Source organism: Oncorhynchus masou, chromosome 23 (genome assembly GCF_036934945.1).
Source record: "Oncorhynchus masou masou isolate Uvic2021 chromosome 23, UVic_Omas_1.1, whole genome shotgun sequence".
NCBI lineage: Eukaryota > Metazoa > Chordata > Actinopteri > Salmoniformes > Salmonidae > Oncorhynchus > Oncorhynchus masou.
The window spans coordinates 18,594,679-18,622,400 of NC_088234.1; the positions used below are offsets into that span (position 1 = coordinate 18,594,679).

General features: G+C 40.5%; 1 protein-coding gene across 1 annotated transcript; it reads right to left on the reverse strand.

Moving 5' to 3' along the window:
• Nucleotides 1–1,707: 1,707 nt before the first annotated feature.
• LOC135510072 (uncharacterized) lies at nucleotides 1,708–8,253 on the reverse strand. Its single transcript, XM_064930873.1, has 11 exons — nucleotides 8,147–8,253; nucleotides 7,706–7,957; nucleotides 7,301–7,623; nucleotides 6,929–7,207; nucleotides 6,514–6,759; nucleotides 5,860–5,953; nucleotides 5,517–5,614; nucleotides 5,316–5,366; nucleotides 2,089–2,151; nucleotides 1,894–1,963; nucleotides 1,708–1,794 (listed from the first exon to the last, which is right to left on the reverse strand). The coding sequence occupies exons 1-11, from the start codon at nucleotides 8,251–8,253 to the stop codon at nucleotides 1,776–1,778; spliced, it is 1,602 nt and encodes a 533-aa protein (XP_064786945.1). The 3' UTR covers nucleotides 1,708–1,775.
• Nucleotides 8,254–27,722: the final 19,469 nt, after the last annotated feature.

The following is a 27,722-nucleotide window of genomic DNA, read 5'->3' on the forward strand; positions in this document are numbered from 1 at the left end:
CAAAGGTCATTATCATTAAGTAAAATGGCCTGTTGAGAAACACTACTTTTGAGGCACTGGAAGGGGTGATCTCTCATCCCAGATCTCTCATGAAGAGATCTGGGACGAACACTATCGTTTTTAAACTTAAAACTTTTACATTTGAAGATATTATGAATTGCATTTAGCAAAAAGACTGTTGCTTAATTTCTCTTACAGAATGTTGTGTTAAATATTTATAGAATTGACCTGAATTCATCTGCCGTTGTGTGGAGAATTTCAGCATGGTAGCTTACATTATCGGATCAGGAGCTGTTTTGCTGCTTGCTAGGTTGAACAGTGTCAGTGACTGAGTTTGAAGAGGACACTCTGTACCCGGGGGTTATCTTTTTATTCCTATATTGTAATTGATTGTGTGGTATCTGTGTAACTGCTAACGTTTTATTGATAATATATTCACATTAAATTGCATTCTGTATGTGTTTGTATTGTCTTTGAGTCATTCATTTTGTTGCATCGGAGAACATTCTGGAAACAGTAATATAAGCCTTTATTTATCTATTAGTAATATCTCTAGCCTCTTGTTTTTCCTCTAGCAAGCAGTGGTGAAAAAAGTACCCAATTGTCAGAATTGAGTAAAAGTATAGATACCTTAATAGAAAGTTACTCAAGTGAAAGTCACCAAGTAATGTACATCTTGAGTAAAAGTCTAAAAGTATTGTCTCCTTTGTATGAAGGAGACCAAGGCGTAGCGTGATATGCGTACAATCTATTTATTAAAAGAATGAACACCAAACAAACAAACAAACCGTGCATCTATACAATATAGTGCTGACAGGCAACTACACATAGTCAAGATCCCTCACCAGAAAGTGGGAAAAAGGGCTACCTAAATATGATCCCAAATCAGAGACAACGATAAACAGCTGTCTTTGATTGGGAAACACATCAGGCCAACATAAATATACAAAACCCCTAGACCTACAAAAACCCTAGACATACAAAAACCCTAGACATACAACAAAACCTAGACATACTAAAACCCCTAGACATACTAAAACCTCATAGACATACAAAAAACCAGAGTACCCACCCTAGTCACACCCTGACCTAACCAAAATATTTAGAAAAACAGAGATATCTAAGGTCAAGGCGTGACAAGTATTTATTTTTAAACATACTTAAGTATCAAAAGTAAATGTAATTGCTAAAATATACTTAAATATCAGAAGGAAAAGGAAAATTATAAATCTTTTCAAATTCCATATAACAAGCAAACCAGATTGCACCATTTTATTGTTTTGAAAATGTATGATTAGTCAGGGGCACACTCTAACACTCAGGCATAATTTACAAACGATGCATTTGTGTTTAGTGAGTCCGCCATATCAGAGGCAGTAGGGATGACCACGTGTTCTCTTGATAAGTGTGTGAATTGGACCATTATCCTGTCCTGCTAAGTACTTTTGGGTGTCAAGGAAAATATATGGAGTAAAAAGTACATGATTTTCTTTAGAAATGTAAAGTAAAAGTAGTCAAAAATATGAATATTAAAGTAAAGATAAACAAAGTGTTAAGTAGTACCTGAAATCATTTTTACTTAAGTACTTTACACCAGTCAATATCATACAAGTTCATACACTGAGATGTGTTTTTCACCCTTATTCCCTTGCTGATCTATCCAAGTCTGTGGTGAGAGGGTTACATATAAGTATCATATTAGTATCAATAGCATATGGATATTAGTCTTACCTGGGGTTGTGCCTGGCTTCAGTTGAGAATAGACTGAATCTGCCTCAGGTGGGGTTGTTGTTTCTGTACGGAGTGAGGATAAAATACAGAGATATTCAATATGTGGTCAGAGGTGTAAGGTTCTGAAAGGGGGAATATGGAGGGAGGGATGACCAGTCTTACCTCTTCTTCTTGGCTTTGTTCTTCTTTTGGAGGACAACCTCAGCATAGGTCACATCAACAGGTCCAGCTGCTGATGACAATGGACATTTACAGTCAACAAGTGAAGGAATTGGTTATTGCATTTCCCGCCTCTTCATCAAAACTCTCAAATTGTGAATTTATTGACTAACTGCCAACTAGTAGAATGGGTCTTACTTGTGGCTTTCCCTGTCTTCACCTCAGAGTAGACTGGACTTCCTTTTGGATCAGCTGGCTTTTCTGAGAAGGAGGAAGAGGAGCAGAGATTTTGTAGATTTTGTTGTATTTTTTAAAAATATATTGAAATGTTTCAACTAATCATTGATACACTGCACATTATTAATTGATGTCACAGTTGAGTCACCTTTTTCTAGTCCAACTTTTTGAGTTGAATCTGGGCGTATGTCAAATGACTTGGTCCAACAGCAGCATCTGAAACATACAGGCGATACGCTAATATCTCTACTTAGGACTCTATTCAGTCTGTATTGATGAAGGGTTACAGATTGACAGGCAGAAATGTAAAGGTCATTTCTGATTGAGTCTAAATATACAGTGTTTATCTTGAATGTAGTCTCCACTAATGGGGGAACATTGCCTTTAAATTTAAATCCACTGTAACGCTGAACTTCCATGATACGGACTGCATACAGCCCTTAGTCTTAGTGTGTTAGTCATTTTAAACACATGAAGAACAGCAGCAGTATCTATACTGTATTCATATTAAACACATGAAGAACAGCAGCAGTATCTATACTGTATTCATATTAAACACATGAAGAACAGCAGCAGTAATATACTGTATTCATATTAAACACATGAAGAACAGCAGCAGTAACTCTATACTGTATTCATATTAAACACATGAAGTACAGCAGCAGTATCTATACTGTATTCATATTAAACACATGAAGTACAGCAGCAGTATCTATACTGTATTCATATTAAACACATGAAGTACAGCAGCAGTATCTATACTGTATTCATATTAAACACATGAAGAACAGCAGCAGTAATATACTGTATTCATATTAAACACATGAAGAACAGCAGCAGTAACTCTATACTGTATTCATATTAAACACATGAAGTACAGCAGCAGTATCTATACTGTATTCATATTAAACACATGAAGAACAGCAGCAGTATCGATACTGTATTCATATTAAATACATGAAGAACAGCAGCAGTAACTCTATACTGTATTCATATTAAACACATGAAGAACAGCAGCAGTAACTCTATACTGTATTCATATTAAACACATGACGAACAGCAGCAGTATCTATACTGTATTCATATTAAACACATGAAGAACAACAGCAGTATCTATACTGTATTCATATTAAACACATGAAGAACAGCAGCAGTAACTCTATACTGTATTCATATTAAACACATGAAGTACAGCAGCAGTATCTATACTGTATTCATATTAAACACATGAAGAACAGCAGCAGTAACTCTATACTGTATTCATATTAAACACATGAAGTACAGCAGCAGTATCTATACTGTATTCATATTAAACACATGAAGAACAGCAGCAGTATCTATACTGTATTCATATTAAATACATGAAGAACAGCAGCAGTAACTCTATACTGTATTCATATTAAACACATGAAGAACAGCAGCAGTAACTCTATACTGTATTCATATTAAACACATGACGAACAGCAGCAGTATCTATACTGTATTCATATTAAACACATGAAGAACAGCAGCAGTATCTATACTGTATTCATATTAAACACATGAAGAACAGCAGCAGTAATATACTGTATTCATATTAAACACATGAAGAACAGCAGCAGTAATATACTGTATTCATATTAAACACATGAAGAACAGCAGCAGTATCTATACTGTATTCATATTAAATACATGAAGAACAGCAGCAGTAATATACTGTATTCATATTAAACACATTAAGAACAGCAGCAGTAATATACTGTATTCATATTAAATACATGAAGAACAGCAGCAGTATCTATACTGTATTCATATTAAACACATGAAGAACAGCAGCAGTATCTATACTGTATTCATATTAAATACATGAAGAACAGCAGCAGTATCTATACTGTATTCATATTAAACACATGAAGAACAGCAGCAGTATCTATACTGTATTCATATTAAACACATGAAGAACAGCAGCAGTATCGATACTGTATTCATATTAAACACATGAAGAACAGCAGCAGTATCGATACTGTATTCATATTAAACACATGAAGAACAGCAGCAGTAACTCTATACTGTATTCATATTAAACACATGAAGAACAGCAGCAGTATCTATACTGTATTCATATTAAACACATGAAGAACAGCAGCAGTAATATACTGTATTCATATTAAACACATGAAGAACAGCAGCAGTAACTCTATACTGTATTCATATTAAACACATGAAGAACAGCAGCAGTAATATACTGTATTCATATTAAACACATGAAGAACAGCAGCAGTAATATACTGTATTCATATTAAACACATGAAGAACAGCAGCAGTAACTCTATACTGTATTCATATTAAATACATGAAGAACAGCAGCAGTATCTATACTGTATTCATATTCAACACATGAAGAACAGCAGCAGTAACTCTATCCTGTATTCATATTAAACACATGAAGAACAGCAGCAGTAATATACTGTATTCATATTAAACACATGAAGAACAGCAGCAGTAATATACTGTATTCATATTAAACACATGAAGAACAGCAGCAGTAACTCTATACTGTATTCATATTAAACACATGACGAACAGCAGCAGTATCTATACTGTATTCATATTAAACACATGAAGAACAGCAGCAGTAATATACTGTATTCATATTAAACACATGAAGAACAGCAGCAGTAATATACTGTATTCATATTAAACACATGAAGAACAGCAGCAGTATCTATACTGTATTCATATTAAACACATGAAGAACAGCAGCAGTAATATACTGTATTCATATTAAACACATGAAGAACAGCAGCAGTATCTATACTGTATTCATATTAAATACATGAAGAACAGCAGCAGTAATATACTGTATTCATATTAAACACATGAAGAACAGCAGCAGTAATATACTGTATTTATATTAAATACATGAAGAACAGCAGCAGTATCTATACTGTATTCATATTAAACACATGAAGAACAGCAGCAGTAACTCTATACTGTATTCATATTAAACACATGAAGAACAGCAGCAGTATCTATCCTGTATTCATATTAAACACATGAAGAACAGCAGCAGTATCTATACTGTATTCATATTAAACACATGAAGAACAGCAGCAGTATCTATACTGTATTCATATTAAACACATGAAGAACAGCAGCAGAAACTCTATACTCTATTAATTTTAAACATAACATACACTTTACAGTACCATTGTCAATGTTATCTGAGCGATTGATCGTATCGTAGATGTGATCACCACCTGTTGGTCAAAGAAGAGAGAGACAGTTTAGTTTGGTTGGTTCTCCCTCAGGGGCAGAGAGTACAGTAACATGTTGTTTTATAAAGTGGATGTTGATGAGTCAGTGTATGAGGTTACAGAGAGTGGTATAGTCTGGGCTGAGAAACTGACCATGCTGCAGACATGTATACCCAGCATCAGGAGCCTGACCCTGGGTAGATCCTTGGTCCTGTTGGGGGTCCTGGTTGGTGCACTGGGGCTGGGGGTGTCTAGTGGGAAAGATACTCATGAAGAACTAAGACGATATGTTACTGAATAATCATAGTTGAGAGACAGGTGTACTCACAAGTATATTCTGTTAAAACTGTAACCTGTAATGAGAAATGCAAACTATTATATATAGTGTAATTTATGTTTTAAACTATTGTACTTAGATATGTTTCTAACTAAACATGAACTAAAAGGTTAAATTATTATAAAAACACCAAAGGTGAGATTGTTTTGTTATCGACACAGCAGGACCAGGAGAATGACCAGTGGAACACCAGCAACAGCCAGACCCACAACCACTCCTACTAGGACTGATGTAGAGGATCCAGGAGCTACGGCTGGAGAGAATACAGCAAAACACCAGACTCCGAACAAAAATATAAACTCAACGTGCAACAATTTCTATGATTTTACTGAGTTACAGTTCAAATAAGGAAATCAGTCAATTGAAAAAAAATCTATGGATTTCACATGACTCTCTCTTGGTCAGGGAGAGAGATGGTGATGGTTTCACTGGTCTGACTGGGCCTGGGAGGGCATAGGCCCACCCACTTTGGAGCCAGACCCACATACTGGAGAGCCAGGTACAGTCAATCAGAATGAGTTTTCCCCCGAAAAGTGCTTTATTACAGAGAAATACTCCTCAGCACCCACAACAACCCTCACCCCTGCCACCCCCCCTCCCCACCCCCCCACCCCCCTCATATGATCTGCAGGTGAAGATGTCAGATGTGTAGGTACTGGACTGGTGTATAGACCGGCCTATATCTTTTGATAATTTTTTTGAGAGATCATATTTTCTATGGAGAACAAATCCAAATGTATGTTAACATCAACACTAAAATAACTATCACACAGATGATGAAAAGGTAACTTGTGATCAGAATCGTTTTCTCACCTCTCACTGTCATCCAGCTCTCTGGTGATTCTCCTTTGTCAGGGGATTTGCATTTGTAGAATCCTTCATCTGACTTGGATACTGCAGGGATGGTCATCTCTCCTGTGGTCTCATTCTTGATGAGTATTCCATCTTTGTAGAAATCAGCCTTGATGTTTGAGCTGGTTGTCCTGTATTTGCAGCGCAGAGTCACAGAGTCTCCTTCAGTCAGAGGATGGACAGGGCTCTCCAGGATCACATCACCAGCTGTTTAACATAATATATAAATACTGTAAATCTGCATACTGGAGTCATCACCCTCAAAATATTATGATCTTGTATTTTATAAGAGATGCAATTCAGTTACAGAATTGAACATCCTATCATACATTGAAATGTTGTTGTTGTGTGTGTGAATGTCATACAATAGACGTACCATGCACTGTGATGTTGACAGCATTACTGTACTCTCCTGATCCAGACACACACCAGTACACTCCACTGTGCCATGTGTATGTGGACCTGATGGTACATGTGGACCCTGTTATTGATCCCCAGTTAGAGACACACCCTGACTCTACTCCTCTCTCTGTGTATCTCATCAGTCTCCATCCAGTAGAGTTCCCCTTCTCCTCACAGCTCAGTGAGAGAGACGTTGATCTAAAGTGTTGAGTTGTGTTGGGACTTATTCTGAGAGACACTGAAGACTGCAGATCTGAAACAATGAGAGATAGTCAAATCTTTAGTTATATAGACATGAGGGTGACTTAAATATATGATTCACAGCAGTTTCAAAGCAGTAATTTACATCCTGACCAGAGAAACTGAGGTTCACTGTAGAGTGTGTCATAGACTGGGTCTCCTCTCCCAGCTCTACACACATATCCTCCTGTGGGAGTAGGACCAGCAGGGATCAGAGTGTAGGAGTCTTCACTAGTCACATTGTCAGATAGGGGCTGTAGAGAGTAAGACTTGTCTGATAGGGAGGGTGACCCAGCTCTGTAGGGAACAGTCCTGTACCAGGAGAACCTCCAGCCTGTAGACATCTTGTCAACTTCACAACTCAGAGACACTGAGTCTCCAGGGTTCAGCCACTGAGGAGAGATACTCAGGACAGGTTGAGGTTTCTGTTTTTAGGCCAGAGAGAGTCAGTTTTCAAACTTTCAGTCTTAGCAACCCATGGAGATGTTGGCATGATTAGATAGACTTACCAGACACATTCAGTTGTACATCATCACTGGTCTTGGAGAACTTGTTTCCCTTTACACCCTCACAGGTATATGAACCACTGTTAGACATGTAGACAGGACTGATTCTGTACTCAGGCTTTGTGTTAAATAGGATCACTAACTGACTATTCTTATACAATCTGTCTCCTCCTGCCTGTATGTCACATCTCATAGGAACAGTCTCTCTAATGAATATTTGGGTCCAGTTGGGTTGGAGGGTCAGAACAGCCACATGTCTCTGCACACACAACTAAATAAAGAATTACACCATTTTAAATGTATTTATTTATCAATAGGTCTACTCATGAATATAGCTTCAAGTTAGCGACAGTTGTTGGGATACAGTAAGTAGACAAAATATTACACCCTAAATTATATTCGATCAATGTAAAATGGTTTCAATTTATCATAAAACCATTTTAGACTCACCAGTAACATGTATCTGGACTGGGTCACTGTACAGGGTGTAGTAGACTGGGTCTCCTCTCCCAGCTCTGCACCAGTACTCTCCAGCACATCTGTCTCCAACCATACAATCACACAGAGAGGGGGAGGGGGAGAGAGAGTACAGGCGAGAACTGCAGGTCACCGGATGAACACCAGAGGGCGTAGCAGGAGCAGATGTGACAGATGTGGGTCTGGATCTTCTCTCTCCCTGACACCAGTAGAGACCCTGGTCAGACTCAGCAGCTCCACTGATGGTGAGGGTGTGTCCTGTTATAGTGTGTCTGACAGACTGGGATACTACATTATCATTCCTGTCTTTGTACCACTTATAACTCTAGATACTGTCAGACCCTACTGAACACATCAGAGTAACTCTCTCACCAGAAAACACAGGTTTTGGCTCTACAGTCAGTGTAGTTTCAGGCAGAGCTGATAAAATTCAGAGCAGAATATTAAAACATCTGCATATATGCATGGTGATTGAAAATAACTGAGCTGTTGCTGTAAAGTTTTGATAAATTATAATTCCATAGGGTGTATGTTGACTCTATTTAGTTAGAATTTACGGTATGCATGTCTGTATTCAGTAAGATTAACCCACATTGGCTCAGACTTGAGAATATCTAGATTGAAAATAGCTCACTAGTGACGATGATGGGGAGAGATGAGCTGAGATTTGACCACCGGGGCTGACTTGTCCTTTTCCCCTGACACTGGTACTGACCAGCTTGGTCAGGGAGAGAGATGGTGATGGTTTCACTGGTCTGACTGGAAAGCTGTTGGTTGTCTCTGGACCAGAGGCACGTCCAGTCTGTGTAGTCTGATATGTCACACTGCAGAGTGACTGTCTCTCCAGGGTAGAGGAGACCCAGTGGAGACACACTCACAGGCCACAGGCAGAGCTGTAGAAACACAAACGAGATGTATCCAATATACACTGATTGTACAAAACATGAGGGACTTTCCATGACATAGACAGATCAGGTAAATCCATACGTTACCTGTTAAATCCACTTCAATCAGTGTAGATGAAGGAGAGAGGACAAGTTAAAGAAGGATTCTTAATCCTTCAGACAATTGAGACATGGATTGTGTATTTGTGCCATTCAGAGGGTGAATGGGCAAGACAAAAGATTGAAGTGCCTTTGAGAGGGGTATGGTAGCAGGTGCCAGGTGCACCAGTTTGCGTCAAGAACTTAAACGCTCCTGGGTTTTTCACACTCAACAGATTCACTTGTGTATCAAGAATTGTTCACCATCCTAAGGACATCCAGCCAACTTGACACACCTGTAGAAGGCATTGGAATCAACGTGGGATAGCATCCCTGTGGAACACTTTTGACACCTTGTAGAGTCCATGCCCCGATTAATTTGAGACTCTTTCAAGGGCAAAAAGTGGACGGTTGCAACCAATATTAGTAAGGTGTTCTTAATGTTTGTACGCTCAGTGTAAATGATTCTAGTTACCCATGTAGATGTTTAAGTGATTAGTTAGACTTATCAGAAATTGTCAATTGTACAGCATCACTGGTTTCAGAGCGCTTGATTCCCTTTTCACCCTGACAGGTATATGAACCACTGTTCAAACCAAGTTTACATACACCTTCGCCAAATATATTTAAACTCAGTTTTTCACAATTCCTGACATTTAATCCTAGTAAAATATTCCTGAATTAGGTCACCAATTTATTTTAAGAATGTGAAATGTCAGAATAATAGTAGAGAGAATGATTTATTTCAGCTTTTATTTATTTATTCACATTCCCAGTGGGACACAAGTTTACATACACTCAATTAGTATTTGGTAGCATAGCCTTTAAAATCTTTAACTTGGGTCAAATGTTTTGGGTAGCATTCCACAAGCTTCCCACAATAAGTTGGGTGAATTTTAGCCCATTCCTCCAGACATGTAACGGTTCTCGTCTGGTGAAGGAGAAGCGGACCAAAATGCAGCGTGGTATTTTTGAGACATGTTTAATGACAATGAAAAAACATGAACAATACAAAAACAACAAACGGAGCGTGAAAACCTATACAGCCTATCTTGTGACAACAAACACAGAGACAGGAACAATCACCCACAAAATACTCAAAGAATATGGCTGCCTAAATATGGTTCCCAATCAGAGACAACGATACACACCTGCCTCTGATTGAGAACCACTCCAGAAAGCCATAGACTTTGCTAGATAACCCCACTAAGCCACACACCCAACACCCCACAAAACCCCAAGACAAAACACACCACAATAAACCCATGTCACACCCTGGCGTGACCAAATAAATTAAGACAAACACAATATATTACGACCAGGGCGTGACAAGACAGAGCTGGTGTAACTGAGAAAGGTTGGTAGGCCTCCTTGCTCACACACGCTTGGCTGATTTCTTTAGATTTTCCCATGATGGCAAGCAAAGAGGCACTGAGTTTGAAGGTTGGCCTTGAAAGACATCCACAGATGCACCTCCAATTGACTCAAATGATGTAAATTAGCCTATCAGAAGCTTCTTAAGCCATGACATCATTTTCTGGAATTTTCCAAGCTGTTTAAAGGCACAGTCAACTTAGTGTATGTACACTTCTGACCCACTGGAATTTTGATACAGTGAATTATAAGTGAAATAATCTGTCTGTAAACAATTGTTCGAAAAAATTACTTGTGTCATGCACAAAGTAGATGTCCTAACCGACTTGCCAAAACTATATTTTGTTAACAAGAAATTTGTGGAATGGTTGAAAAACGAGTTTTAATGACTCCAACCTAAGTGTATGTAAACTTCCCACTTCAACTGTACTTGTGGTGGTGGAAATGTGTTGTCTGAATGCATCTGTATCAAACCTTTGGTAAGAATTAAACTTGGTTAAGCTTTTCTAGTGTCTGTTGAGTGTTGTACTCTGAAAATTAGAACCTAGCAATATATTTACATCAACAAATAATTTATTAAAACGATTGTTTTGCAATGAAGGTCTACAGTAGCCTCAGCCGCATTCTGTAGGCCAGCACCATGGTATAGCTGGAGGACAGCTAGCTTTTGTCCTCCTCTGGGTACATTGACATTAATACAAAACTTAGGAGGCTCATGGTTCTCACCCCCTTCCATAGACTTGCAAAGTATTTATGACAGCATCCAGAGGATGTCCTCCAAACTATCAGAGCTCTTGCAGCATGAACTGACATGTTGTCCACCCAATCAAAGGATCAGAAAATGAATCTACATTTTTTAGATTTAAGTAAAGTTTTTTTGCAGGCGCTTTTATTCAGAACAATTTATAGTAGTGAGTGCATTCATTTTCATATTTGTTCGTACTGGTCTGTACTCTAAGCATATGCTACATATAGCTAGCACTGCAGTGCATAAAATGTGGTCAGTAGTTGACTCAAAGAGAGAGAAAGACAATAGTTGAACGGTTTTGAACAAATAAAAAATATAAATGCAACATGTAAAGTGTTGGTCTGTCACGCCCTGACCTTAGAGAGCCTTTTTATTTCTCTATTTGGTTAGGTCAGGGTGTGATTTGGGTGGGCATTCTAGTTTGTATATTTCTTTGTTGGCCGGGTATAGTTCTCAATCAGAGGCAGCTGTCTATCGTTGTCTCTGATTGGGGATCATACTTTTTCCCACCTTCAGTTGTGGGATCTTGTTTTTGTTTGTTGCATGTGGTGCACGGCAAAGCTGTATGTTCGTTGAGTTGTTTATTTTTAATTTTTTGGTGGAACATTTAATAAAGAAAATGTATGCCTACCACGATGTACCGTGGTCTGGTCATTCTTCTACAAACGAGGAGCGTAACATGGTCCCATGTTTCATGAGCTGAAATAAAAGATCCCAGAAATGTCCAATACGCACAAAAATCTTTTTTCTCTTAAATGTTGTGCACAAATTTGTTTACATCCCTGTAAGTGAGTATTTATCCTTTTGGCCAAAATAATCCATCCACCTGACAGGTGTGGCATAACAAGAAGCTGATTAAACAGCATGATTCTTACACAGGTGCAACTTGTGCTGGGGACAATTAAAGGACACTCTAAAATGTGCAGTTTTGTCACACAACACAATGCTACAGATGTCTCAAGTTTTTAGGGAGTGTGCAATTGGCATGCTGACTGCAAGAATGTTCACCAGAGTTGTTCCAGATAATTTAATGTTAATTTATTTTCCATAAGCCACCTCCCACATCTTTTTAGAGAATTTGTCAGTATGTCCAGCCGGCCTCACAACCGTAGACCATGTAAATGGCGTCATGTGGGCAAGTGGTTTGCTGATGTCAACGTTGTGAACAGAGTGCCCCATTATGGCGGTGGGGTTATTGTATGAGCAGGCATAAGCTACTGACAATGGACACAATTCGATTTTATCGATGGCAATTTGAATGCGCAGAGATATTGTGACGAGATTCTGATGCCAATTGTGGGGCCCATTTCTTCTAAGTTATCTGTGACAGACAGATGCATATATGAATTCACAGTCATGTGAAATCCATAGATTGGGGACTAATGAATTGATTTCAATTGACTGATTTCCGCATATGAACTGTAACTCAGTAAAATCTTTTAAATTGTTACATTTATATTTTTGTTCAGTATATATTTTGTAGTATATATTTTCACTTTCACTTACTTAGCTAGCATCAAATGCAGATAGCTAGTTTAGCCTACTCAAACACCCAGCTCAAACAGATAGGGATGATATGTTAGATATGGCTATGGCTATCCAACACTGGAACTCTTCCAAGTTAAGGTAAGCTTTTGGTTTTATTCATTTATTGCCATCAGGACCTGCCGGTGTAACTGCTAAAGTGCTTGCTGCTGACTGTACACTGTACTGCAAGATTATAGCAGGTTTACTAGCACGTTAGATCTGGTAGCTACGTCGTCTATGATGTGACAACGATGTTGGCTGTGTGCAGCAGTTAGTGGTCATGATATAAAGGTTTCGGTTGGAAAGTTTTTTATCGTCTCGGCACAGACAGCTGATGTGTTTTGCACTGAAGTCCACAAGCCATGGGAAAAGGCGGGAGGAGGAGAGTGCGTAGATGGATGCAAGAAGGAATTATATATACAACAAGCTGTTTGTATGTGGCTGCTATGAAAGTGAACTGTGTTTGCATGTGATTCTGTTTTCTAAATGGAAGCAAATGGAACAATACAGAGATAAACATATCTGAATTTGTCCAATAGAAACTCTTGTTTGCAACTGTTGGACTATTGATTACACCCTACATCAGCAGGCAAGAGTGTGCAAAGGGAAAGTTTGAGTATCATGTAGTAGCCTAAACCTATCAATGTTACATTGAACTGTGTGAATGGAATATGAATGACAGTCATCCAATATATATATTAATCCTCCCTCATCTTCAACAGCAACGACCGCCACTGGTGTACATATACACATGGGTCTTTATGGTTTCTTAATTCGACTAGTTTCTTACAGCAGGAAATGGATCCTGCATTAACAGGAAATGTTAATTATTATGTGGATAATAATTAATGGACATTGTTGTAGGGGTTGATTCATTTTTTAATCTGATGAGGACGGTTCCACTGAGTTGAGACTGCTGGGGCCGATCTCTCCTGGTCCCTTTACACAGGTACTGACCATCCTGGTTGGGGAATCCACTAATTTGAAGTCGTGTCCACATACTTTTGTATATGTTGTATGGATCTCAAATCAAATCAACGTTTTTTTTGTCACAACAATTGTAGAGCTTACCGTGAAATGCTTATTTACCAAATAAACTAGAGTAAAAAATAATAAAAAGTAACACAATAAATTAACAATAACAAGGTTATATACAGGGGGTACCGGTACCGAGTCAGTGTGCGGGGGTTCAGGTTAGTCAAGGTCATTTGTACATGTACTGTAGGTACAGTAGGAGTGAAGTGACTATGCATAGATAATAAACAGCGAGTACCAACAGTGTATAAAACAGATGGAGAGTGGTGGTTGTCAGGTGGCCATATATTCACTGGTGAGGCCATATCTGGTATAAAACTATAGATTCCTAATGTTTCTCAGGTTCTTATATAACCTGATTAAAAGCTGCAATGACCAACGACTCCAACTCTCACACTTGACTTTTTCCCCTCTTACTAGATCCGACTTTGCTGATAGCTACTTTACTGAGGAAAAATGTACTCGCTATGACTGTGATATGTGGATGTCTCATCTAGTTATCCTAAGATGAATGCATAAACTGTAAGTCACTCTGGATAAGAGGATCTGCTAAGTGACTAAAATGTACATGTAAATGCTCTATAAAGGGTAAACACAGTGTAACCAAACAACGTCATCTGTTCCCACATTTATTGTGCATGTATGACATACTTGATATTCTATAAATAAATAAATAAATGTATTGTCCAATAAAGGAAATAGTTAGCTAACAACATTCATAAATACAGATAAATACATGAATCATAATGTAATAGTCACAGAGCAGCATATCAAGTGAAGGGTTCTCCATTCTGAGCAGCTGGTAAGTGACTGAAGACACCAGCATTTCTTCTGGACCAGAACCCTACAGTTCCTATGGTTGTGACACAAACGGGTCTTTGTCAGAATTAGAAAGTTACAGATCCTTAAAGAGAAACAGAATAAATGAGCATCTGATGTCGTGTTAATCTTGACTCAACTTCTTTCTGTAAAAGCAGTGTACAAAGCAACACTCTTGTCTTACTGGAAGACAGAACTAATTAAACTAAATTACACATCTGTAAGTATCAGGATATAAGAGAGCCTACAATTATTTTGTTTATTTTGAAAACTTTTATTTCAACCTTTTTTTTAACCAGGTAGGCCAGCTGAGAACAAGTTGAAGAACAAATCCTGTTGTTGCAGGAAATGCAAACGTGTGTATTTGAGGTTTAAAAAGTATCCTAAAGTTAGTTTTCTCTTAAAATGGTAGTCTTGATTTGCCGATGAGATGTGGGCAGTGGGAAGGCAGGCCCCTAAATGGTGGGCAATCCAAGAAAGAAGACGGGTAGACAGCCAGCACGTTGCAATAAACCTTAGTGAACTATTAACAGAATATATTTCCATAAGAATAGATGTAGGAGCAGTCAGCACAGTACATCAGGACACACAACTGCAATGCGTTTCAACTACGATAGTCCACCGTGGTAACGGCTGGAGGGGAATTAGTGGAATGGTATCAATTACATGACATTCCATTTGCTCCGTTCCAGACATTAATATGAGTCGTCCTCCCCTCAGCAGTCTCCAGTTATCCTCAGGCAGCATTGGTTGATTTGCCCTAACAAAAATGCCAGCAAACTGGCTCAAATTAAGATCTTACATCTGTACTTAACTGACATAGAACATTTAATGGTCCTTGTGTTAGTCCTTGTGTTGTCCCATGTAAGATGATTGACACATTGTAACTACAGCCAGCTACTATCCGACCTACAGTAAATTCTACAGGCCAAAAGAGCATGATAAGCCAATTGTCTTGGCACTGCCTTTCGAGATGGTAACAGTATGAATACCGGGTTGTTAGTTTACAACATATTCAAATGAAGCTCAGGGGAAAAAGGGAACTGAATATGAGTTCGGTATTTGCACCTTGCCCACTTACTCAGCATTCTCCTGGGACGTGTGTGTGGAGTGCTTGTGTGTGCGCAGTGTGTGTGAGGGAATGTTCCTACTCCTCCCAGCTTCAGTAACCTTGTTTGTGTTGTCATGTGTTATAACATATTTATTATACTGTATTATGAGGCTATGGCTAGCTTTTTTTGGCCGTGGGATGGTAGGTCTTTTTGACTTCCCTTACAGTTTTGTTGTCATGTTGTGTTGCTGTGGGTTGTTGTGTAGTTGATTCATCCTGTTTTGAGTTGTTGTGTTGTGTAGTTGAGTCATCGGTGACGTGTTATTGTGTTGTGTAGCTGAGTCATCAGTGTTATATTATTGTGTTGTGTAGTTGAGTCATCCTGTGTTGTGTTGTGTAGGTGAGTCATCCTGTGCTGTGTTATTGTATTTTGTAGTTGAGTCATCCTGTGTTGTGTTGTGTAGTTGAATCATCCTGTGCTGTGTTATTTTGTTTTGTAGGTGGGTCATCCTGTGTTGTGTTGTGTAGCTGAGTCATCAGTGATGTGTTATTGTGTTGTGTAGCTGAGGCATCAGTGTTATTTTATTGTGTTGTGTAGTTGAGTCATCCTGTGTTGTGTTGTGTAGTTGAGTCATCCTGTGTTGTGTTTTGTAGGTGAGTCATCCTGTGTTGTGTTGAGTCATCCTGTGTTGTGTTGTGTAGTTGAGTCATCAGTGATGTGTTATTGTGTTGTGTAGCCGAGGCATCAGTGTTATTCTATTGTGTTGTGTAGTTGAGTCATCAGTGTTGTGTTGTGTAGCTTGGGTGGGCTGCACCCCCGGGGTCAGGTGACCAACACAGATGAGAAAGGTCAGGTGAGGACCCTGCAGACACACTTGAAATATTCATATCAGTCTCTCCCAATATGTTTCTGTGGTGTTATATCATGCTATACCCCTATCTCTCTTTCTCTCTCTCTCTCTCTCTCTCTCTCTCTCTCTCTCTCTCTCTCTCTCTCCCCCCCCCCCTTTCTCTACACATATCTAATTTCTTTCACTTCTCTCACTCCTCTCTTCACCCTTCTCTCTCATTTATCCTCCTTCTCTTTAACACTCTCTCTCCCTTAAACTCACCCGCTTTTTAACACTCGCTCCCTTTCTCTTCCCATCTCTGTCTCTCTCAACCCCCTCCCCTCCTCTCCCAGGATGTAGGTTCTAGTGTCCTCTTACTGGGAGTCCAGGGTGTCCAGGGTGCTGCAGGGTTCCATCATGGCTGCTGCCCTGGGAGAGCCAGCTGTGGTGCGGGTCGACCTGGTCACCCTGACCCCCCTCCAGGACACAGACTGGTACTCTGTAAACCACAGCCGAGCACAGATCCTAGTGTGGGGAGAGGGTAAGGGATATATTCTTTGTGCCGGTACATTGACACGGTTTATACCAACAACTTTTCATAAATGAACCAAAGAGATACAGTAGTTAGAATATCTGTCAAAATCAAGGAGTGGAAGAGAGGAATGTGGTGTTGTATGAGTGATCTATGTGTACCTGCTTAGTGGTCATAGTGATTTAGTGGGTGTATCTTCTGTAGGTGAGGGAGGAATGTTTGGATCACTGTCCTGTCCACCAGCCATGACAACTCCTCCTCTTTCTTCTGCATGGGCATGTAGTGTATTCTGACACAGAGCCTGGGACTGAGGAGAGCGTGAGATGTGAGTTTATATGAATATCCCACTCAACCATCCTTACAGCAAACAACAGTTTCTCCATTCCTCAATGTTTTCTATATCTATTCTGTAACTCAACCTCACTCTCTGTTTGACTTGTGTTCTGTGTCAGCTGTTTAGGGTGTCATTGTCTCCACCTCCACAAGGGGAGTGCTAGACTGATCTGGATGGTGTCTCATTTATAAACCTCTGATAAACAGGGTGAATCTTCTGCTCTTCTTCACCTATTTGACTTTTCTCGTATCCTCTGCTCTCCATGACAAACCACTATTTCAAACATGCTTCCTTCTCTTCACTTCCTCTACCTTTCTCTCCAATCCAAAATTAAATCTAGAATCGGCTTCCTATATCGCAACAAAGCAACCTTCACTCATGGTGCCAAACATACCCTCGTAAAACTGACCATCCTACCGATCCTCGACTTCGGTGATGTCATCTATAAAATAGCCTCCAACACTCTACTCAACAAACTGGATACAGTCTATCCCAGTGCCATCCGCTTTGTCACCACAGCCCCATACACGACCCACCATTGCGACCTGTACGCTCTCGTTGGTTGGCCCTCGCTTCATACTCATCACCAATCCCACTGGCTACAGGTTATCTACAAGTCTCTGCTTTGGTCATCTTTCCTTCCAGTTCTCTGCTGCCAATGACTGGAACGAACTGCAAAAATCTCTGAAGCTGGAAACGCTTATCTCCCTCACTAGCTTTAAGCACCAGCTGTCAGAGCAGCTCACAGATTACTGCACCTGTACATAGCCCATCTATAATTTAGCCCAAACAACCACCTCTTCCCCTACTGTTTTTATTTATTTATGCTCCTTTGCACCCCATTATTTCTATTTCTACTTTGCACATTCTTCCACTGCAAATCTACCATTCCAGTGTTTTACTTGCTATATTGTATTTACTTTGCCACCATGGCCTTTTTTTTGCCTTTACCTCCCTTATCTCACCTCATTTGCTCATATTGTATATAGACTTATTTTTCTACTGTAATATTGACTGTATGTTTTGTTTATTCCATGTGTATCTCTGTGTTGTTGTATGTGTCAAATTGCTATGCTTTATCTTGGCCAGGTCGCAGTTGCAAATGAGAACTTGTTCTCAACTAGCCTACCTGGTAAAATAAAGGTGAAATAAAGGTGAAATAACATTCAATCCCATTTACTCCTCTCTCTCTCCTCTTTCTCTTCCCTTACTCCTCTCTCTGTGTTTTCCTGTAGAGTGAGTGCTGGAAAAAGGAGAATGAGAGGCAGATTCTGTGACAGAGGACTGAAGTGTAGAGATGTACTGTTTACACATCCGCTACTTCTTCTCTAACCTGAGCAGAGAGGTCTGTGTGTGTGTGTGTGTGTGTTTCTGTGCAGCATGTTTTTGGAGAAAAAGTGTGTGAAAGTGACACCTACCCATTATTGTAGTTTCTCTCGACCTCTCACTCTCTGTCAAAATGCATCCCTCTGTCAGTAACTCTTTGGTGGGGCGCTGCTACAGATACAGGTGTACTGGGCTGAACAGGTACCAGATAACAGTGTCTGGCTCTGACTGGATGGACTGGCCAGTAGGAGGTGCCATTGAGGTCACTGAGTTTGATGAGCTTGAATGACTTTTTTTCCAAATACCTCTCCGTATCTCTGTCATTCAGTCATTCAATCATTCATTCATCAAGTGACATGTTACAGGGGTTTAGTTTTCTGTCATGACTTCGATTCGACCACCAACAACAAACAGGTCCCTCACTCTCCAACTGCCTCTATTACAGACCCAACGATCACTGAGAAGTGAGTATAGCCGAGTAGGAAGTGGAGTTACAGAACAATCTGTTTCTCACAGAACAATACATAATTGCAATGCAATACATATATTCAGTATAAATAAAGTCTTTCTTCTCATCTCTTCCTCCGTGATTCCCTGTTACATCAGAACACAACCCCTTTATATATTTTATACATAAATCTTCCTCTAAAAATGCTTTCACCACCTTTGATGTCACTACCAAAAAACACACAAAAGACTAGAATGAACAAACAATTATACCCAGGAAATGGGATTGCACCCCTCTGCGTCACGGTCACATGGTGAGTAATCTGTCTGATAACATTTTGAAGAAATTGAGTAAACAAGTTAATAAATCTTGTATTTTTAAGTAGTGCCAATACAGAACATATAATATAAAAAAAGATATGTCATAAGTTTTTGGGATGTACGTCTGTCTGAAGGATAGCTAGCTAGCAATGGGGATTCATTAAAGTTAGAAATAAGTCTAAATTGCGAAGAATTGACACATAGAGATGGACAGTTTTCTCTTTGTGTCATTAAGGCGTCTGTGGATGCATGGGCAGCAACACTGAGGATATCTCCATTTTAAAGTTGCAAGCGCCATGCTCTGCCAACTGAGCTACAGACAACCACCATGTGGGTAGTGGACAAGTGCACTTCAGATGATACAGTATCATAACATTTTGTGTGCAGTTCTTCATGACCCGAAGTTACTTTTTGTAGCAGGTTAGGAGAGCATTTTAGCTAACCTTAACCCTAACTATTTTCCTAACCTTAACCTAAGTCTCTTATCCTGCCACGTTCATTATACTAACCTGCTTCGTAATTCTCCTAGCCTGTCACAAAAAAGTCAGAATCACGTTTCAGGTAACATCTTGTGGTGTTTCCACTTCCTGTGTCTGGTGGTGTCCGTGAGGAACTGCTTATGTCTGGTGGTCTCCGTGGGGACCTATTGTCTGTCTGTCTGACCACATAGACACAGAAACCCCCTAACTTGAGCAACGGCCTTACCAACCATGCAGGGACACTGAAAATAGCGAGTCAGACAACCACAAGCTTAGAGTTTTGCTATCAGCAATGTGGTTGAAACTTGCCATCCTGGCACTTTGTCTGTAATGTTAAAGAGGAAGTGATGCACGGTACCAGTACTGACCAGCTCTTCAGAACTGCTGCAGAGGGGAGACACAAAGACATTTCTAATTTATGTTCTTCAAGATTAAATGGGTATATAATATGGATTTAAAAGTTTTAAAAAATGTACGTACCAATTACATATTGCCCATTTAACTCACACTTTGAGGTCTCCAAGAACTCTATTAGGCTGAAAGGACGGCTGGCCAAAGTTGGTTGGCTGTATGAAAGAGTTGACCATAATGACAGGATGGCAAGTTTCAACCACATCCATTTACTGTAAAAAATAACAAATGCTATCTGGTGGATGAAAAAAAGATGAGCTTAATGCAAAGATATTGTCAAAGTGCAGCTCATTAGGAGAAAACATGTATAATACTTATAATATTTTGAGAAATTCATATACAAATATTATTATTGTTATTCAATACATTTCAATACTTTTACAACACAATAATTTCATTCACAATATAAAGCAGATACAATTGTTGTAGTTGCAGATAAGATACTGTATGTTATCCCCCCCAACTATGATGACATATCTACAGTATTTAACTTTTTAATGTGTATAGTATTGCTTACCAGTTGTTGTCTAATGAATTCTGTAACCACTCCCTCTTCAAACCAGGGCTGATTGGAAAAAGCTGTTCAAAAGAGGACATTGTACTATAATTGATTTGTACTCCCTGACAAAGGCCGTGCAGCCAAAATGCATCAGAGTACTTAAACATTGTTTCTATTGAACATGCCATACAATATTAGGCATTTCAATTAATTACATGAAGAGTGCCTTGGTCCTCCTTTCTTTTTGATGACCATTTATTTGTACTGTTCTAATTACGTTGGTAACCAGTTTATAATAGCAATAAGGCACCTCTGAGTTTGTGGTATATGGCCAACATACCACGGCTAAGGGATGTGTCCAGGCACTCTGCGTTGCGTCGTGCAAAAGAACAACCCTTATTCGTGGTGGATTGGCAATATAGCACACCCCCCAGGCCTTATTAATTAATTAAATCAAATATCAAATCAAATCAAATTTTATTTGTCACATACACATGGTTAGCAGATGTTAATGCGAGTGTAGCGAAATGCTTGTGCTTCTAGTTCCGACAATGCAGTAATAACCAACAAGTAATCTAACTAACAATTCCAAAACTACTGTCTTATACACAAGTGTAAGGGGATAAAGAATATGTACATAAAGATGTATGAATGAGTGATGGTACAGAGCAGCATAGGCAAGATACAATAGATGGTATCGAGTACAGTATATACATATGAGATGAGTATGTAAACAAAGTGGCATAGTTAAAGTGGCTAGTGATACATGTATTACATAAGGATGCAGTCGATGATATAGAGTACAGTATATACGTATACATATCAGATGACTAATGTAGGGTATGTAAACATTATATAGGTAGCATTGTTTAAAGTGGCTAGTGATATATTTTACATCATTTCCCATCAATTCCCATTATTAAAGTGGCTGGAGTTGAGTCAGTGTGTTGGAAGCAGCCACTCAATGTTAGTGGTTGCTGTTTAACAGTCTGATGGCCTTGAGATAGAAGCTGTTTTTCAGTCTCTCGGTCCCAGCTTTGATGCACCTGTACTGACCTCGCCTTCTGGATGATAGCGGGGTGAACAGGCAGTGGCTCGGGTGGTTGTTGTCCTTGATGATCTTTATGGCCTTCCTGTAACATCGGGTGGTGTAGGTGTCCTGGAGGGCAGGTAGCTTGCCCCCGGTGATGCGTTGTGCAGACCTCACTACCCTCTGGAGAGCCTTGCGGTTGTGGGCGGAGCAGTTGCGGTACCAGGCGGTGATATAGCCCGCCAGGATGCTCTCGATTGTGCATCTGTAGAAGTTTGTGAGTGCTTTTGGTGACAAGCCGAATTTCTTCAGCCTCCTGAGGTTGAAGAGGCGCTGCTGCGCCTTCTTCACGATGCTGTCTGTGTGGGTGGACCAATTCAGTTTGTCTGTGATGTGTATGCCGAGGAACTTAAAACTTACTACCCTCTCCACTACTGTTCCATCGATGTGGATAGGGGGGTGTTCCCTCTGCTGTTTCCTGAAGTCCACAATCATCTCCTTAGTTTTGTTGACGTTGAGTGTGAGGTTATTTTCCTGACACCACACTCCGAGGGCCCTCACCTCCTCCCTGTAGGCCGTCTCGTCGTTGTTGGTAATCAAGCCTACCACTGTTTCGTCCGCAAACTTGATGATTGAGTTGGAGGCGTGCGAGGCCACGCAGTCGTGGGTGAACAGGGAGTACAGGAGAGGGCTCAGAACGCACCCATGTGGGGCCCCAGTGTTGAGGATCAGCGGGGTGGAGATGTTGTTGCCTACCCTCACCACCTGAGGGCGGCCCGTCAGGAAGTCCAGTACCCAGTTGCACAGGGCGGGGTCGAGACCCAGGGTCTCGAGCTTGATGACGAGCTTGGAGGGTACTATGGTGTTAAATGCTGAGCTGTAGTCTTTGAACAGCATTCTCACATAGGTATTCCTCTTGTCCAGATGGGTTAGGGCAGTGTGCAGTGTGGTTGAGATTGCATCGTCTGTGGACCTATTTGGGCGGTAAGCAAATTGGAGTGGGTCTAGGGTGTCAGGTAGGGTGGAGGTGATATGGTCCTTGACTAGTCTCTCAAAGCACTTCATGATGACGGAAGTGAGTGCTACGGGGCGGTAGTCGTTTAGCTCAGTTACCTTAGCTTTCTTGGGAACAGGAACAATGGTGGCCCTCTTGAAGCATGTGGGAACAGCAGATTGAGATAGGGATTGATTGGATATGTCCGTAAACACACCAGCCAGCTGGTCTGCGCATGCTCTGAGGGCGCGGCTGAGGATGCCGTCTGGGCCTGCAGCCTTGCGAGGGTTAACACGTTCAAATGTTTTACTCGGCTGCAGTGAAAGAGAGTCCGCATGTTTTCATTGCAGGCCGTGTCAGTGGCACTGTATTGACCTCAAAGCGGGCAAAAAAGTTATTTAGTCTGCGTGGGAGCAAGACAACCTGGTCCGTGACTGGGCTGGTTTTCTTTTTGTAGTCCGTGATTGACTGTAGACCCTGCCACATACCTCTTGTGTCTGAGCCGTTGAATTGAGATTCTACTTTGTCTCTATTCTGACGTTTAGCTTGTTTGATCGCCTTGCGGAGGGAATAGCTGCACTGTTTGTATTCGGTCATGTTTCCAGTCACCTTGCCTTGATTAAAAGCAGTGGTTCGAGCTTTCAGCATTTCACGAATGCTGCCATCAATCCACGGTTTCTGGTTTGGGAATGTTTTAATCGTTGCTATGGGAACGACATCTTCAACGCACATTCTAATGAACTCGCACACCGAATCAGCGTATTCATCAATGTTGTTGTCTGACGCAATACGAAACATATCCCAGTCCACGTGATGGAAGCAGTCTTGGAGTGTGGAATCAGCTTGGTCTGACCAGCGTTGGACAGACCTCAGCGTGGGAGCTTCTTGTTTTAGTTTCTGTCTGTAGGCAGGGATCAACAAAATGGAGTCGTGGGCAGCTTTTCCGAAAGGAGGGCGGGGCAGGGCCTTATATGCGTCGCAGAAGTTAGAATAACAATGATCCAAGGTTTTGCCAGCCCTGGTTGCGCAATCGACATGCTGATACAATTTAGGGAGTCTTGTTTTCAGATTAGCCTTGTTAAAATCCCCAGCTACAATAAATGCAGCCTCAGGATGTATGGATTCCAGTTTTCAAAGAGTCAAATAAAGTTCGTTCAGAGCCATCGATGTGTCTGCTTGGGGGGGAATATATACGGCTGTGATTATAATCGAAGAGAATTCTCTTGGTAGATAATGAGGTCGACATTTGATCGTGAGGAATTCTAAATCAGGTGAACAGAAGGATTTGAGTTCCTGTATGTTTTTGTGATCAGACCATGTCTCATAGCCATAAGGCATACGCCCCCGACCCTCTTCTTACCAGAAAGATGTTTGTTTCTGTCGGCGCGATGCGTGGAGAAACCCGCTGGCTGCACCGACTCCGATAGAGTCTCTCCAGTGAGCCATGTTTCCGTGAAGCAAAGTACGTTACAGTCTCTGATGTCCCTCTGGAATGCTACCCTTGCTCGGATTTCATCAACCTTGTTGTCAAGAGACTGGAAATTGGCGAGAAGAATGCTAGGGAGTGGTGCACGATGTGCCCGTCTCCGGAGTCTGACCAGAAGACCGCCTCGTTTCCCTCTTTTACGGAGTCGTTTTTTGGGTCGCCGGCGGTGATCCATTCCGTTGTCCTGGGTGAAAGGCAGAACACAGGATCCGCTTCGCGAAAGTCATATTCTTGGTCGTACTGATGGTGAGTTGACGCTGCTCTTATATTCAGTAGTTCTTCTCGACTGTATGTAATGAAACCTAAGATGACCTGGGGTACTAATGTAAGAAATAACACGTAAAAAAAACAAAAAACTGCATAGTTTCCTAGGAACGCGAAGCGAGGTGGCCATCTCTGTCGGCGCCGGATGTGTGTGTGTATGTGTGCATGTGTTTTTGTTTGAGTGTGTGCTTGCTTTATTTACAGTGCCTTGCGAAAGTATTCGGCACCCTTGAACTTTGCGACCTTTTGCCACATTTCAGGCTTCAAACATAAAGATATAAAACTGTATTTTTTTGTGAAGAATCAACAACAAGTGGGACACAATCATGAAGTGGAACGACATTTATTGGATATTTCAAACTTTTTTAACAAATCAAAAACTGAAAAATTGGGCGTGCAAAATTATTCAGCCCCCTTAAGTTAATACTTTGTAGCGCCACCTTTTGCTGCGATTACAGCTGTAATTTGCTTGTGGCATGTCTCTATCAGTTTTGCACATCGAGAGACTGACATTTTTTCCCATTCCTCCTTGCAAAACAGCTCGAGCTCAGTGAGGTTGGATGGAGAGCATTTGTGAACAGCAGTTTTCAGTTCTTTCCACAGATTCAGTGGTAGGCTTGATTACCAACCACGACGAGACGGCCTACAGGGAGGAGGTGAGGGCCCTCGGAGTGTGGTGTCAGGAAAATAACCTCACACTCAACGTTAACAAAACTAAGGAGATGGTTGTGGACTTCAGGAAACAGCAGAGGGAACACTCCCCTATCCACATCGATGGAACAGTAGTGGAGAGGGTAGTAAGTTTCAAGTTCCTCGGTGTACACATTACAGACAAACTGAATTGGTCCACCCACACAGACAGTTTCTTGAAGAAGGCGCAGCAGCGCCTCTTCAACCTCAGGAGGCTGAGGAAATTCGGATTGTCACCAAAAGCACTCACAAACTTCTACAGATGCCCAATCGAGAGTGTCCTGGCGGGCTGTATCACCGCCTGGTACGGCAACTGCTCCGTCCACAACCGTAATGCTCTCCAGAGGGTAGTGAGGTCTGCACAACGCATCACCGGGGGCAAGCTACCTGCCCTCCAGGACACCTACACCACCCGATGTCACAGGAAGGCCATAAAGATCATCAAGGACAACAACCACCTGAGCCACTGCCTGTTCACCCCGCTATCATCCAGAAGGCGAGGTCAGTACAGGTGCATCAAAGCTGGGACCGAGAGACTGAAAAACAGCTTCTATCTCAAGGTCATCAGACTGTTAAACAGCAACCACTAACATTGAGTGGCTGCTGCCAACACACTGACTCAACTCCAGCCACTTTAATAATGGAAATTGATGGGAAATGATGTAAAATATATCACTAGCCACTTTAAACAATGCTACCTAATATAATGTTTACATACCCTACATCATTCATCTCATATGTATACGTATATACTGTACTCTATATCATCTACTGCATCTTTATGTTATACATGTATCACTAGCCACTTTAACGTGTTCACGCTACACGTTCCCCAAGGGCACCCCCCCAGCAACTCAAAAGATGGCGCACAGAATGCAAAAATATTCTTAGAAATATTTAACCTCCATACTTTAACAAGTCCAATAGCTCAAATGAAAGATAAACACCTTGTTCATCTACCCAGCGAGTCAGATTTCTAAAATGCTTTACGTCGAAAACATAGCACATATGTATGTCAAACCACCACAAAGACACAGATGATATTTAGCCATTTTGTCGAACAAAAGATGCAATCACAAACGCTGGATTAAAAGAAAAATAATTCACTAACCTTTTGAAAATCTTCATCAGATGACAGTAATAGGACATGTTACACAGTACATTTATGTTTTTTTCAATAATATGCAATTTATATCCATAAATCTCCGTTTACATTGACGCCATGTTCAGAAAATGCTGAAAAATGTCCGGAGAAATGATAGTTTGCTCCGCCAGATAACGCCAGATAACAGCAATACACATCATAAACTTTGACTAAATATACATGTTCTACATATAGTTAGAAAGATACACTGCTTCTTAATGCAATCGCTTTGTCACATTTATTTTTAATGTTACAGAAATCGTTCACTATTCAATAATCTGAGACTGCGCTCAGACATAAGCAATATTTCTCCGCTATGTTGGAGTCAACAGAAACACAAAATTACAACATAAATATTCCCTTACCTTTGATGGTCTTCGATCAGAATGTAGTGGAAGGAGTCATACTTACCCAAAACATCGTTTGGTTTCAAGTCGTGTGTCTTTGTATTAGCATATGCTTCAAGTTCCAGCTGAAATGCATCCAAAATGACTTCTGGTCCCGAACAGTTGCACATCAAAACTTCAAAATTACATATTATATGTCGACTAAACTGTTCAAACTAAGTGCAGAATCAAGCTTTAGGATGTTATTAACGTACAAAACAATTGGCGATACAACCGGACAAAAGCAATTATTCTCAGACAATCTGGAACGGAGGAATGACTGTGTACAATTCGCGCCCGAACGCACATCTATTTTCTCGCGACACTCACAATTTTGCCTGCCAAAGGGTCAAAGCTCGCGTGATTTGCACAATTAAACACTCTACTGATAGAGGACATCTCGCGGAAGACATAGAAACTGTTCCCAGATCCATAGCTGGTTGGGAAGGGTGGGGGGGATGACGTCAAAGTTGGCCCGACTTTCTGGATGAGAAAACTAGTTTGGGAGATTGGTTGCCTTGTGAGTTCTGCTATACATACAGACTCTAACGGTTTTAGAAGCTTTAGAGTGTTTTCTATTCAATAATAATTATTATATGCATATATTAGCAATTTTGGACAGATTTGTTTTCAGTTTACTATGGGCACGCAATTCATCCAAAGGGGGCAGTATTGTCCCGAGCCTTAACAGGTTTTAACTATGACACTTTGTTTACATACTCATCTCATATGTATATACTGTACTTGATACCATCTACTGTATCTTGCCTATGCCGCTCTGTACCATCACTCCTTCATATATCTTTATGTACATATTCTTTATCCCCTTAGACTT